The following is a 15,804-nucleotide window of genomic DNA, read 5'->3' on the forward strand; positions in this document are numbered from 1 at the left end:
GAGACTGATAAGTCTGAAGGAGCGCTGCTTTTGCCTGTTTTGTTTCCCGCCTTCGCATTTAACACCTGTATATTACTCTATTAAAATTTTGACAATCGATGACTTTTTCTGTAACTTCCGGAGTAGTTGTGGCACAACAAAGGTAGGTAATAATAGACGGAAATACCGAACGCTATCGGAGGAAATTCTTGATTGGTTCGGAGTCCACAGCCGTCGAAAGGCAGACATGTGTAAAGAAAACAAATTATATTTATCTTAGTTAGCATCAATCGTTTTAAAGAATTCTTGAAGAGTTGGCGAATATCAGAAGAGCGTCCTTCGCATACAAAAAAATCCAAGGTAATCAGAAGCTTTATATTAGATATTTTTACGAAGGTTTTAGTAAATATTGAAATAATATGTGTAGATCAAGCAACGTATTCATGTTATTACGAGAATAAAAAGATGAAATGAGAGCACTGAAGATTCAATTATCTAAAAAAAAAAGCTTGGTACAAACTGCATTTTGCACACGGTAGTTTTTATCAAATTCTTATATAATATTTGTTTTTATTCCATCGTGTGTCCCGTTCGTTTTTAAATGTTAGCAAAATTTGTATTTGTATTTACCTAAACAGTTAAATGGGTGGTTTGATTCAGTTTAAAATTCTTTAACGAATACGATCACCGTTAAATAATATGTACTTCAATAGGCCATGTAAAAAATCGGTTGGCCAATGTGGAAAACACGTTTGCATACAATGTTTTGTATGATTGGGAATTCTTATCTCATCATTGATAAAAAATAATGATAAAAACATGGCCAAAATTTAGTTTTTATCTTCATATTTCTGTCCAACAATCCGAAGCTTAGGCCTACACACTTAAGTTTTTCAGTTGATTTTGTTGCTAGCTATATTTCACGTTGAAGACCACGCGTTTTCCCTGAAATGCGGTTACGCTTAATGGTTGTTTTATTTCAAAGTATCATTTTGATCTTCAAAAAAGGAAATCCTTAATAAAAGACTTGAATGTAATTTAAATATCACATTCGGATCGAAAACAGATTCAAGGATAAAATGATCACCTTAAATTTAATCAACTTGGTGCGTCAACGGATTCTCATAAATACACAGACTTAGACTGCATTCCCACAGATTTAGATCGATCCATCTGGACCGACCTAACTCCCTGGGGGTTCACGCTACATTGCTGTCAGTCGAGCGCGCACGGAAGTTAATTACCCCCTTACAGCTTTTGGTAGGCGGGGCAGACATTTAAGCCGGCTAAGCTGACAGTAATCTAGTGAGACTCCCCACGGGGATAGATCGATCTAAAATCTGTGGGAATGCAGTCATAAGCTAGCCCATGTAGATGCCGTATTCTAAATAAGAAGATGGTGAATTTTCCTTCAGCCTTGAGTAACCACAGTGGGATTTACAACCATATCACCACCGGACCCCGGGGGAGGGGGGATGGTGGGAGGGTATCGTAATGTTTCTATGCTTACCTTCGCTGGACAAATGTAAATTAGACCCCATTCCCACAAACACACCATCGGTCTACGTCGATCGACCCAACTCCGAGGGGTCTCCTGCTAAGTGCAGTCAGCTTAACCGAATGCCGCACCTCTTGTTTCTAACGTGTTTGTATAATCTCCAGTTTTTTTTTCTGTATTCTACTTAACGCCAGAAGAAGGCGTGTTTTAAGATATGTTAAACTTCTGGGACTTGGCGACAGTCCCCGCACGGTTGGGTCAACCCACGTAAGCCGATGTGTCTATGGGAATTGTCCCTTAGGGTGTAAAGACAAGGATAAACAGCATGAAAGTGTTCGTAGGCTTTCGCACAGGTAAAATAACATTTGACAAAGTTGATAATTATTTCATGGAGTAAGTAATAATTCTTGCTAGTCTATAAAGGGGACAAAAAGAGGATTTTCATTGTATTTAGTAAATAACGAGTTGTGAAATAGTAAAAGTTGTATCGTTAAAGGTAGTATCGCAACAGTTTGGAAGGGGTTTTTAACTTAATTTTTGATCTAAGCACGAAATAACAACGTGTTTCCAACAGAAAAGGTTAGAAAATGGAATAAGTAATAAGCAAAAGGAACTTAGAAAGACTTAATTGGACGCCTTAGACATATATTGTTTGGTACATGTATATTTATTTCAGTAAAACATATTTAGATCATATAAGAGTTTACAATCTCTCTCTCTCTCTCTCTCTCTCTTTCTCTCTCTGTATGCGTGCTCTCTGTCTCTCAGTGTGCGTATACACGTGCATGTGTTCGCACACATTGCGTATACTTATGGCATAGGTGCCGCCCATGTGCATCAACGTTTATATAACGTTACAATCATCCGTAAAATGGCCATGACGGAGAGCGGGTTGCTGTGTCATATCTGATACGTTCCGCCCCTATGTGCGACATTTTATTTTCATTATATTAAGATTGACGTTGCTACGTCAGTTCTGTGCTATTTTAGTATTAAATGATCACGCAGACGAACGGAAATGTGGGTACGGGACAATAAATTGGGTGAGGTGATTATAAGCCACTTGACAATTACAGACACCTGTATCCCTAAATGCATTAATTGACAAAGTGGATGGTACTGTTTATCCCACCTGTTAATTGATCATTTGATACTTTCATTTATAAGTGGAGTTTGCTGACGTGTAGCTCTGATGCCAGCTTGGACCACAACTTCAAATCTGCTGATCAGGCTAGTGAACTTGTGACCTTGAAAGTGACCTTGAACTGGTCAGCGAAATGAATTTAAAGACACGCGACATTAGATGTAGAAAACTATGGGTGGGTGGGAGGGGGTGGGGGTGGGGGTCGACATCTCTGTTCCCTCGAATTTCAAGTAAAATATCTCCATCATCCCAATAACATCTCGTCTCTCCTTCATCCTCTCCACCTTGCGTCGATGGGTATTGTGAGAGGAAGAGACCGAGTGGGTGTTGTTCGGTATCACGATCAGTTTCAACTATGTGAGACGGGTGTATTCATTTTGAAATGCATTCAGTTGAATGTACAGGCTGACTTAGAGCCGGTTCTTTTAACCCATCTCGACCAGGCTTCGACGATGACGATGATGATGGTTGACCGATACCAGCATTTCCTCACTTTCCATTGGCAATCAGTTTCAAAGCGTAGCAAAATGAGTATTATCTGAGGTCGAGTTTAGACCCAGTATGCCGTTTAGGATATAAAGATTGTGGTTATATGTTTCCTTATATGTTTCCATGAAATTGGCTTTATGACCCTTAGGTCTGTGGTGGAGGGTAATGTAGTACAGCTAGTGAGTTTTTGAACAGTTTTACCTCAGTAGAAATATATAGATGCAGAAAAATGGGAGAAAGGGAGGTCGAAGAGATTTATCAGCGCACCAAAGATGGAGAAGCTTCTATTTGACAAAAATGTAATCCATATGCTTAAACTGAGAAGAAAAAAGCACAATGAATATTATTCCATATTTCCTAGTTGCGCTTTACCCATTAAGGAACTTACTATACAAACAGTGTTAGTGCGTTGGAGTGCAGCATGCATTAGGAGCATCGAATTCAATATGTTGCCAACCGCATTCTATTGGGTATTAGCAATAATCTATTGGGTATTTTAATCTATCATTAATTGCCCTTATTGTCCTTGCATTTTCATTCTGAAGCGTTTTTTTGCCTCCCACGCCCTCCTAGAAGACAAGCAGTTAAAGCGCTATACGGGTTTTAATCACATTTATGTACCCTCGAGGGCATCTTCCGAGAAAGACGCGTAAGGTCAAATTACTTTGCCAGGGCCACTTGTCTCCGTGACCATGTTCTTTCTTTTCATAAATTCAATTTTGAAATGATTTGGGAAATCAGTCCTATTGTTATAACTAATGACAGCAGATATGTGGACTGTAGTAAGAAGGTACGTTGGTTTTTGTCGATTTCAGAAAAATCGTTGATAAAGAATGTAGGGAATTGAAATAGTTTTTATTGAAACTGAATTTTTTTTTTGCCTGATTACCAAAGTAATTTGTTTTACTGTCATTTTGAAACCTGCTAGTTTCAATGTATATGTATATGTGACTACATGCATGTACGTATATATATGTAAATGCATGTCAATAAATGGTAAGTGATCGTTACAAGCAGGTTTCTAATAAATCAGCATGAAAATTAAGATATATTTGCATAAAGCCAGGTGTAAATAAGATAAAATGACCCAGTTGGGTTAAAATTGTATAAGTATAAATTTTATAAATGGCCTAGTTGGGTAAAAATTAGAGACCCTTTATTTAGTTATTTCATTTTATTATTAGTATTGGACTTATCTTTTTTAATTTTGTTAAGGGTGCTCTTCGGAAAGGTGCACAGGGGGAAGGGATACACACCTTCCTATATCTCCCTCTCTCTCTCTCACTCTCTCTCTGATTGACAGCAAATCACTTCGCTGCATTGAATCCGTTCACAATCATTTTACACCCATTACTTCAGTTCAAGCGGATGGTGACTTTCGTCTGTAAATCACCGTGAAAATCACTTAAACTAATTCACAGTCGCACAACCGGAAGCGTTTAGCTAGATAATTACGAGACCACCTGTGCGTACCTGCAATCTCTCTCTCCATCCACCCCCCCCCCCCCACTCTCTCTCTCTCTCTCTCTCTCTCTCTCTCTCTCTCTCTCTCTCTCTCTCTTTATTCCGTGGTGCTGTGATGGCACTCCGCTCGCCAAGCTCACAATTTTTTTTCAGATGCGTGCCAATACTTGGGTCTGGGAAGGGCCTCCGTCTGACCACTCTTTGATGTTGTCTAGTACGTTCCTCTGTCTGCTTTTGAAATTTTTTAGTATGTGAGATGGATATGATGATCCTCTGAAGTTTAGTGGTTACCGATGCCACATTATTCAGTGATTAGTGTGAGGGTGCGCTCCTGCGTGAGCGTGCTATTGAGTGAGTCAAAACGTGTTGCATGCGCATGCATGTTTCTTATGCCATGCATTAACTCGTTTTGATAAACGTGTTCGTGTGCGTTTGTGGGTGCTGCACGGCTGAGAAATAGGCAAACGTGCACATTTTTACGCATGTGACAAAGTAGATGGTGACACATGCTTCCATCATCAATATATAATTATTTAGAACTTGTTTGAGGTTATTATTTAATTTTTTAACTCCACGCGTTTTCGTAATTTCCTTCTATACAACGAAAGTTACTGAACGCCAATTTCCATTAAATGCCATATCCTTCTCTTCCCGACTCCCTTTAACACATCTCTAGGAATTTACACCATCGCTTTTTTTTACATCTGCTAAGTGGGGAGCTCTTTGTATTGCCTTCATAGCAATTACATCAATAGACCTACTCTAACAAGCGTTAAATAGTGGAGGAAGTAAAAGACAGATTGTGTTTGAGGTAGATAAACACTCAGGGATCAATTAATACAGTATAGCAACGTACGGCAAAACCCTAGCTACCGGGCGATAGGAAAAATGTCGGACTAATGAAAAGGAGGGGTTTGTCAATGAAACGGGTTACCGTGGAGTGAAACGTTAATTAAGGTTCGATCGTCACTTCTTGATTGTATTGAAGTGTTGATTGTTATATTTCTGGTAAGCTCCATATCGATGTGTCTACAAGGAAGCGGGAATTATCCCCAGCTTCTGACTCGATGTCCTTGTTTCCGCAAAGATAGTATTATTGGAGCGTGTTATTAGTGGTGGCTGTATTTAAGTAAATGAAAAGGCGGAGAAACAGGTGTTTTACGCACGGGAATGCATCGAGCATGTGTTGCTTATTCAAATCAGTGGAAATAAAACAGAAGCAAGCTTGGTATGAGTGGCATGAGTTTTTTTGTTCATTTCCTTATAAACATTTGCGGATTTTTTTGCCATATGTGAAATATTATCTAAGGTATATTTATCTTAGTAAGGTATATTTAAATTCTGTTGATGTTTTATGTTTATTGCGGACAGGATGCATGAGAGAGATAACTTTTCCTGTATGCAATTCGTTACTTTATATCATTTTTCAACTTCTCTCTACCCCCCTCTCTCTATCTGTCTTGTTTTCCATCCCTCTTTCTCAGCGTTTATAGTCATATTCACGCACACACCTAGCTCTCTCTCTCTCTCCCTCTCTCTCTCTCCTTTTCCCTCCATATTCACAACATTACAAATACACTCTTTCTCATACCCTCTCTCCCTCTCTCTTTTCTCTCTATTTCTCTCACTCTCTCTCTCTGTCTCTCCTTCTCTCTCTCTACACACACACACACTTACACACTTTGCCTCTAAATGCGCCAGCACGAAAAAAAGAGCATGTTCTTACAACCAGGGACTGCGTTCACTAATGAAATCAGAGTGCCCACTTGTAAACCGTAGACGAGTGACTAAACCGTCTTACTCTGTTACTCTGCAAACTCAGAGTTCTCCCGGTGGAACTCAGCCGTTAGGTCAGTCACCGTTCTCGACCAACCAGATGACGACGTCGACACCGCCACTGTCGATCCGACCCGTATCTAGTATGACGTCAACGTGTTAGCTTTCAAGTACTTCCGCTGAGCCTCAAGGAAACATTAGAAGCGAGTGTATAACAAGTGTCAATCAATAGTATGTGGGTGGGGCTTTATAGCTTTGAGTCTCAGCCGCTTGTCTATAAATATATGGGCTCGTGGCTGGAAGCAGTCAGTAATACTCTGAGAGGAGCAAGAGGGAACACAGAGAGGAACTTATACAGGGCTAAACAGTAGCTCGATACTTTGACGACTTGATTCATCTTTCATTAAGACATTCCGGCTGAAGATTTTTAAAAAAAGTTAGTATCAATTCACGGCTCGTAAGTCTCTAATTCAGTTTACCTTTCAATACCTGCAGTGATTTCACGCAGTGACTTCACAGCGAAATTATAATTTTTTTTCGTCCGTTAGCGAAGAGACGCAATATTGAAATAATGGGAACTCAGCATACCTGTGGTTGTCCAAAGCTCGACCTACCTTTCAAATGAGGCAGCATCCATGAGGGTTAAACGCTATTCGAACGCTGTGGGATCGCACTATAACAAACCGTTTCAGCTGTCACAACTAGTTATTACATTCTCGTGTCTATTTCATGTCTTTTTTTTTCATTGCAGAACCAGCACATAATGGCAGTAATATTTCATCTACTCAACAGCGTTGATCACAGCAGTGTGTTGCTCCTTGTTTCCTGCCTATTACTGGCGGGTATACAACTTTTGCAGCGTTACAGTTTTTCAAGCTGGAAACAGTTTTTCTTTACTAGACGGGTAAGTGTAACTACTGCTACTTTTTTTCATTTTTAACGTTTTTGTGCAGATGTTTTTTCTTGTAATTTTGAAATATATTAGGATGGGGATAACAACTGTAAAGCGCGTTAATACCTGATTATCTAAGAATTGAAATATTTGTAACATTGATCTCAGATATTGAAATTACCAACCGACGTATTTTTAATGGGGAAAAAGTATACGTGTGTGTTTGATTTTGTAAGGGACCAAGGACATAAGATAGGACCAATAAGTTATGATTAAATCTAGCGATTTAACCTTGACGTTTAATTCTACTGTAATTGGTAGCGATTCGTGTAATACGAAGGACAGTGGAATGCAACCTTGTTTATTTGACACGAATGTCTTATTAATCCGTTTTCCTTTGGTCTTCCTCAAACCGAAACCGAATATGACACAGAATGTATTATTATTATTATTATTATTATTATTATTATTATTATGTAATCTTTGGTTTTATGTTAGATGACAAATGACTCTGTTTTTCACTTACAGAAAAACCAACTTCCACCGTTCATCTCGGCATCACTTCCATTCTTTGGCCACGCATTCGCGTATGGTAAAAATCCTAAAGAATTCCTGCTCAACGCATACAGAAAGGTGAGCTTTTTTCTTGACTTTTTACCTACTGTTGTACTGTCTGATATCAGTTTGGAACATGATATTCTGGGACTGTAGTTAGTTAGTTAGGTAGGTAGACGGTAAGCATTGAAATAAGCAGGAGTAAAGTGTTGGTCAATTCTGATAGTTATAAATATTATATAGCATTTTTTTGTTATATTCATATTGAGAGAGTGACTTGACATTGACTTGGCACATTCACTCATGACCTCACCGTCAATCGTTTCATTTTTTCAATGCAACGTGATTTAGTATTTTACGCGTATTAAAAAAAGAAGGAACAAGGCAGTTTCCGATATGACAAAATGGCTCAAATCATCATAAGCAACACCGTTTAGCTTTTGAAAGTATTGAATGCGTATGACGCACAGCTTAAAACATATGAGAAGAAAGAGAAATAAGTTTGTATATGTAAGCATGCCTACATCCGATACCACCATACGAGCGGTAAAATAAAACCATACAAAGCTATAATTGTAGAGAATAAAGCTCAACGTGGGTGGAACGAGACAAATTACACATATCATATACAGATATTGTGATCTATGTATTGATGCCATTCATGAGGGCGGTATAATGCATGGATTCTGTAAATCTGCATCTACGATAAAGCCGCTTATCAAGGAAAATTGAAATGGAGGGATTAACTATTAACATAAAAATAGCGCATTCTGTGAAGAAGTATGTTGTGTTAGGAAAACAACGTTTACATGACCAATAAACGTAATGGTAACGTTACAAAACGTACTGTGTTTGGTGAGTTACTCCTTCACAGTGCTTGAAATTAAGTTAATGCCTTGCCCTTCTTTTCAGTATGGCCCAGCGTTTAGGTTCACGATGATGGGCAAAACATTCACGTTTTTGGTTGGTCCAGAAGCGTCAAGGGAATTTTATTACAGCCCGAACGACCAGCTAAACGGAGAAGAAATGAACTCGAAAATTACGACTCCCATTCTCGGCAAAGACACAGCATATGATGTTCCTCATTCGGTAAGACGCATTTTATTGACATTTCATTTTTCTGCTGTAACACCAAATCATCTTGATGTCGTATTTTAACTGCTGATTGGTAAAACAAATTGAACGATCCAGTTCACTGATTAAAACCAGGTTTTAAATTTCTTTCTTGCTTGTATGTGTGAAATTCGTTTCACGTGTTGACCCCGATTCTCCCGGCTAACGTTAGATTGTACTTATCATGTTGGACTCAGTTTTTTCATTTCTTGTACTTCCTATCCTGTCACACCGGTACCCAAACCAAAATTAAAAATGTTTAATTTTTTTTTCTTTAAAGGTAATGTTGGAACAGTTTCGTCTAATTAGAAAGTCAGGCCTCACCCGGAACAGAATGGAAGAGTATGCCTCTGTCATTGAGGACGAGGTTACCCAATATCTGGAGGAGAAGTGGGGAGAGACAGGAAGTATTGGTAAGTGTTTACTGTTTGAAAACAGATAATCTTGGTTGGCTTTATGGTGGCATGTACAACGCTTGCTTTCAATGTTTTGGATGAAGGGGGATGCTAATTCTGCAAGATATATCTGTGTATATCCCCAACATTTGAAGGGAATCTCATCAAACAGAATATATTGACTCCAGATATATTTAAGTTTCCACAAAGCAAATTTTTACTTTCAATCATTAAAAATGTTAAAAGAAAGCAGATCTCTAGAAAAACCTATGAGCCCTTTCTATTTTATTGGCTTAGCGTGTTTAGCCACGCCCACTTGTTGTGTGACTGACATTACCCATCAACGTCTAACAAACCAATAATGGGTTTTCTTCCACAATTATCTTGGCAGTGGCAAAGGAAGTCGATATTTATAGTGGCCCTTGTAGATCTAAACAGATCAGAATTCGGATATGATGACACCGATTTGGCCTTACAATGTCGAGGTTGTGTCAATTAAGACAACAGGTTATATAAATGTATGCTCAAAGCACGTGGAACACGCGTTTCAATACATAAGCCCAGGGGGCGTTCTGGCATCATGTTCCGACCTCCGTAGTTAATGATCAATAGATAACGAGGTGATAAGGTCTGTGGTGATTATAATTTGCTCACTGTCCAACACTTCTTATTGATTTTGCATCTCTTAGTTAAAAAAATGCCGTTGGTTAACTGATGTATTTGTTTTTCTTGTTGACATCGTTGGTTTTTTGCACTTTTTTGTGTCCTTGTATTTTTTTTATTCTTGTCTATTCGATGTTCTTTTAGGTATTTGCATTTGCTTATTAGTCCAATTTCTTCTGGTGTTTTTCAAGCTTGATTTTGAATAGTTTTCAACTTTTATAGAAAGGAATTGTTGCTTTATGTTTCTTTACCATATTTTGCATTGCTGGTATTTGACATTTATAATTTTGACTTGTAAGTGCATTGTTGAAACCATTTTTGTATTCTAAATGATTTTCGTGAATTATTCTTGCTCCTTATGTTGATTTTTGTTAAATTTAACGTTGTTTCTTTAATGAGTCCTTCTTTTCCTTTTTTTGTTGACTATCAAATTTGATCGACATTCCCTTTTTTTCCAGACATTCTTCACACATTCCGTGAACTGTGCGTTCGTTGCGGGCCGAAATGCCTCCTGGGAACGGATGTGACGAAAGCGGTTAACCTCGACCTCTATCATGACCTCATCTCAGGGTTTCATCCCCTTGTTATGACCATTCCCAGTTTTATGCAATCAGCTGTCTTTTAGTAAGTTATATGACCCTTTATCTCATATCACAACTAACGGTGATTGCCTCGGGCATGAGTCTGTTATTTATTTATTTATTTATTTATTTATTGATCGTTTGCATTTTTTTGTTTGTTGGCCATAACTTCCTATTTTCCCTTTCCCTCCATACCGTCTCTTAGTTACTGGTCCATATTTCCAAGAATAAAAAACTTTAGCCCCTCCTGCCGATTAAAAAGCAACTCTACTGCATGTCTTAGTTACCTCTGATAGCATGCCATTATTCCCTTGGTTTCGTATAGTATTTGCTTAATCGCATCAATTCAAGTAATTACGTTAAAGCGTCAATACTATTGAAGGTCAAGGGAATAATTGTAATGTTTTTTTTCGTGCCATACAAGTAATTGTGTGAAACCATTAATCTGTTGAGCTGACCGACATATGTTTCCTCCACGTGTTTGTACAAAGTTATATATGCAACGGATAGCATGATAATGACAAATGCTTGATAATGCGAATAATTTACTTAAGGTTGGAACATGTTTGAGTCAATTACCTTCCTTAGTTGGCCAGTTTTAGCCTAAGAGATCTGGCGAAATGGCGGTGAAGTTAAGCAAAGTGAAGACTTTTTTTGTTGTATTATTTCTGAGAAAATTTTGAAGTTATTTTTGGTGCCAGGAAAGAAAATATTATTATGAAACAGGTTTATGAAAATAAAGAAGGCTTATTTGTCCCATTTTGCTTTACAGTAAACGCGACAGGGCCAACGCTAAGATTCGAAAGATATTCCAAGAAATCATCAACAAAAGACGCGAAGAACCGACAAGAGAAGATGACACCTTACAGCGTCTAATGGAATCTAAGAACAAGTAAGTTCAGTCGCATTAAGAAAATTAAGGCAAATTTTTATATTAGTATCATTTGAATCACATTTCACGAAGGATCAATTGAAAAATGTTTTCTGAAATAAATATACCCATTATTATTATTATAATTATTATTATTATTATTATTATTATTATTATTGTTCATTCTGGGTCTGTGGAATAAGTTCTGGGTATTTTTTCTGGCTCAGGTTTGAATTTGAAATGTAAAACAAGAATAAAATCAGTGAATCCTTATGTTTCTTTTTATTTCCAGACACGGGCAGCCACTAACTGACACAGAATTAATCGGAATAATGACTGCATTGATGACACTGGGAACAGAAGAACCTTCAATTACAAGCACATGGTTTGGGCTTTTTTTGGCTAAACACCAGGATGTACAGGTAAGGAATGATCAGAGGACTGTTTTTTTAATGGAATTTCGTCATGTTTTACTGATGAAAAACGTTTTGATAAAAGTGTTTTTATTACTTCTCTTGCCTTGTATGTCAAATACAGGATCCCCGCAGAAAATGTATCTAAAGCACATGTGGCATTTTATTTAGTGCTATATAGTATAAATAAATAAATGTATTTTCATAAACACATAACAATAAACGAATGGTAGAGTTATTTCAGAAGTTTTTAGTAATATGTACACGTTGAGTCGTTTCCATTTCGTTTGTTATATTCACATAATAAATACGAGAACATCCTTTTCTCTATCAGGAACAAATATACCAAGAGCAGATGGAAGATGCTAGTGGATTAGATTATAAAGTCCTAGAAAAATACCCCGCCTTGGAGAGGGGCCTGAAAGAGACTTTAAGGTTGCGACCACCGGCATTCACCTTCATCCGGAAATGCCGTAAAGATAAGGTAAGAAACAGTCTCTTACATAAGAAATATTTTCACCTGCGATGCAGCCTAGCAAGTCTATAGGTCCTAGGGCACAATATATGTACATTGCGTCCTAGGTAGGTCAGAGGTCAGGTAGATTTCATCATCAACATAATAGCCTAATCTTCTTTTTCTTCTGTTTTTCTTCTTTTCAAAATTTTGCAAACTAAGTCCGTGACAGGTTCTGTTCCGTTCAGACTTTGACGTGTTTCAAACAGGCGAACACTTATGCTAACAACTTTTTTTGTAGCCTGACATAACTCTTAATGGTTAAGGTGACTCTCCAGTTCAGTGTGAACTTCCTCATTGCGAAAATTTATCAAAGTTGAGACATCGATTTTGATCGGGGACACGTCCTTAATCTCTTTCAAAATGCTATTACAGCTTGCTATTACATGTCTTACGTTTATTATTATTCTTAACATTATGCTTATACTATTCTTCTTCTCCAGGACGTTTTAGATTACACTTTGACTCCCGGCACCATGACGTGCATTTCCATCATCGTCAACCAGACTTTGCCTGAAATTTGGGGAGAGGATGCGGAGGACTTTAAGCCTGACAGGTACAGACATGTCTTTGTCTCCTTGCCCTATGTGCACTCTGAAATGTTGTCCTATTCATATCAGTTTAAGAGAAAAGGGTCTCAGTTGTAATAACAGGAATAACACATTTTGAATGACCTCTCTTTCATGTTTTCCCTGTTTAATTTAATAATTAAGGAAACAGTGGACGGGTGTTGTGGGGGTGCTGTGGGGGTGGGGGGGGGGGGCTACCAAGCATGTATTTACTGAAGTTCAGGTTTCAAGCTGTATCTGTTTTGTTAAACTTTTACTTTAGAAACTCCTAACAGCTTTTTAATACAAAGTTTATGTCGTTAGAAGATGAAACAAAAAAACTTATATTGTATATGTGCAATGTATCACTCATCAAATATTAGGATACTAAATTGTCCACATTTGCCTATTTTCAGATTCATTGACTTTGGAAACAACCCCAGACAACAAGCCTCATACACACCATTCGGCGCAGGGACACACAAATGCCTTGGTCCTAACTTCGCCATGTTGGAAATGAAGACAATCTGGGCGACCATCTTAAGAAAATACAAACTTGAACTTCCTTCTGAGCGTTTTCCAGTGGAGGATCGTACGACGCTATTTCTCATCCCAGACGATAAGAAAGTCATATATAAGAAGAGATGATTGGTTGAGGCTTCCGCTTGCCAGAGAAATTTACCAATCATAGCAACTTTTACATCTGCTCTGCGGGGTCCGAACTTTCACATTGCGTGATATGGTTTCGTTGATCAGTTGATCGAACAAGTGGAACCACTTGAAGCCCCACACAAGGAAGTTATGAGAAAGATTTAAATTATTTTTGTATGTCTCTTTTTTGTATACACATATTTATTAAGTTATTTATTTTAGATTGGCGTAACGTGACCGTCCAGATATTAATTTAGCTAGATCACTTAGATTAGTAAGTCTTAGACGATGGTTATTTTAAATCTCTTCCCAGGGACCCTCATCAATCTTTTTCACTTATCTTCTCTCCCTTCTTTATTTTCCTTGCTTGAGCAAATTTTATCTCACGCCTATCATTAAATTTATGAGATCTTTTTTTATATCTTTACTGTCGGTTTCTCCAATGTGGATTATAAAGGTCTCGATGGCTGTAGGATTAGACATTGAAACTGTCGTAGAGACTTGATAGCCAGAGTGATACAGTACATTTCATAGATTAGACATTAGTCACACTTTTGACGGGATCGAGAGGATGTTTTGGTATCAGATTCCCAAAATGAGTTAAAGACGTAGTAAATGCGTCACTCCCTCAATGAAGCGCGTTTTCGCGGCAAGATGTCTTTCCTGTATAGTTGTACTAGCTTGCCATGTGGAGATAATCATGTCGTATTCACCTGCACCCAGCTCTTACTGCACGGGAATAAAACAGGTGGTGGGGTTTAAGCACTGAGTCAGCTAAGCCTTGTCATTGTTTACACACGTTGTAGACCACTGATTACCCTGAATTTGATGGTATCGAAATGTTGGAAGTGTTGGTTCTTATTTCATTCACGCTGAAGCATGTTACATTCAGATTTTAAGGGTGTTTGTAGGTTAGGGGATAACAGATCAGAAGGCTGTGGATATGGGGGTTGGGTTACTAGTTTGAACTTTACATATTAATCTGTGTTCTTTCAAACGATTCGGTGCCTGATTAGACTGATTAATTTTACTACAACAGAAATATTACTGTGTGTGGTAATTTTGTGGCACCGACACATTTGTGATAGTATTTTAATTTGAAGTCGTAGTACTGCATATTGTGTTTATGGTAATATGTGCATTAAGCACTATTTGTCTAGCCGAGGTTCAAGACTTAGTTAAAGTGTTATTAGAGTAATAATCCCCAACCTCCCGCCCTCTTTCAGTGGGATGACGTAATCATGTACGTCATGACAAATTGCTCATAGTCAGGCGGAAAATGCATTTAATCGTTGGCTCTCCAATATTTATTTTCCCGTTTTATCATTAAGCGATAATTGATCGCAGGAAGGGCATAGTAGGAGTATTGTTTATCCACCTGGTTCTCATTCTGAGTCAGATTTTTACGCGCGTTACTCCTTGCCCGGCCCTGGAGTAAGATTGTGTCCCGTCTCATCCCGTGTCTCTGCTACCGCATTTGGCGAGATTTATCTCGCTTTTTCTATATTTACTGGCCCCAGTTGCATAATAATGAAACCTATGTAATATGAAGTCGTTGTGGGTATTCAACGGAATCTTATTACATGTGAGATTATATTTTCAATGTTTATGAATGGTAAATATCCTTATCACAGAGGAGTTGTTTGTAAAGATGGTGTAATGACCAGAGACAGTTCATCAGAGTAATTGTTATTGTATATATAACGTTATCACGTTGGTGTATTTATTGAAGCACCATGTAGAATCTCAAAGCATACGTCTAAATATTTATTATATGTAAAACTACTAATGTAATGTTTATTTATTATTATTACTATTTATTGATGACAGATGCTTGGCAAAAGAATAAATGAAATGTTAAATTAAACCCTTTTTATTTGTATATTCCTCTGTTTTTAATCGGGCATCTGATTAAGCAATAAAAATATTGCGACATTCGCTACATTAGTACTTACCGACATGCGAATGTAAGATTTTGATTTTTTTTTTTTTTTGAAAGGGGGGGAGGAGGAATGGTGCCAAACTTTAAATATAAATAGTAGACGAAAACACATTTCTTTAGGACGAAGGTCAGAAAGACTTGCTTGGTGTTGTTTTTTCGCTTGTTAAATGGTGTATTGCAAAGGAGAATACGGCGGGGGAAGGGGGGGGGCACCATAAAGATATAACGCGCTAAATATATACTCCCCTACCAAAAAGTGTTAACCCTTCCACAATTATGTAAATTACTACAAAACTTTTTATTTTACTATTACATG

General features: G+C 37.8%; 1 protein-coding gene across 1 annotated transcript; it reads left to right on the forward strand.

Moving 5' to 3' along the window:
- The first annotated feature begins 251 nt into the window (after positions 1-251).
- Positions 252-15,413, forward strand: LOC106174186 (lanosterol 14-alpha demethylase). Its single transcript, XM_087010855.1, has 11 exons — positions 252-339; positions 7,102-7,254; positions 7,771-7,875; positions 8,710-8,886; positions 9,191-9,323; positions 10,427-10,592; positions 11,322-11,441; positions 11,713-11,842; positions 12,168-12,317; positions 12,791-12,903; positions 13,312-15,413. The coding sequence occupies exons 2-11, from the start codon at positions 7,114-7,116 to the stop codon at positions 13,541-13,543; spliced, it is 1,467 nt and encodes a 488-aa protein (XP_086866981.1). The 5' UTR covers positions 252-339; positions 7,102-7,113; the 3' UTR covers positions 13,544-15,413.
- The last annotated feature ends 391 nt before the right edge of the window (positions 15,414-15,804 follow it).

The sequence above is a fragment of the Lingula anatina genome, chromosome 4 (genome assembly GCF_051362555.1).
Source record: "Lingula anatina isolate TDL-2025a chromosome 4, LinAna3.0, whole genome shotgun sequence".
Classification (NCBI taxonomy): domain Eukaryota; kingdom Metazoa; phylum Brachiopoda; class Lingulata; order Lingulida; family Lingulidae; genus Lingula; species Lingula anatina.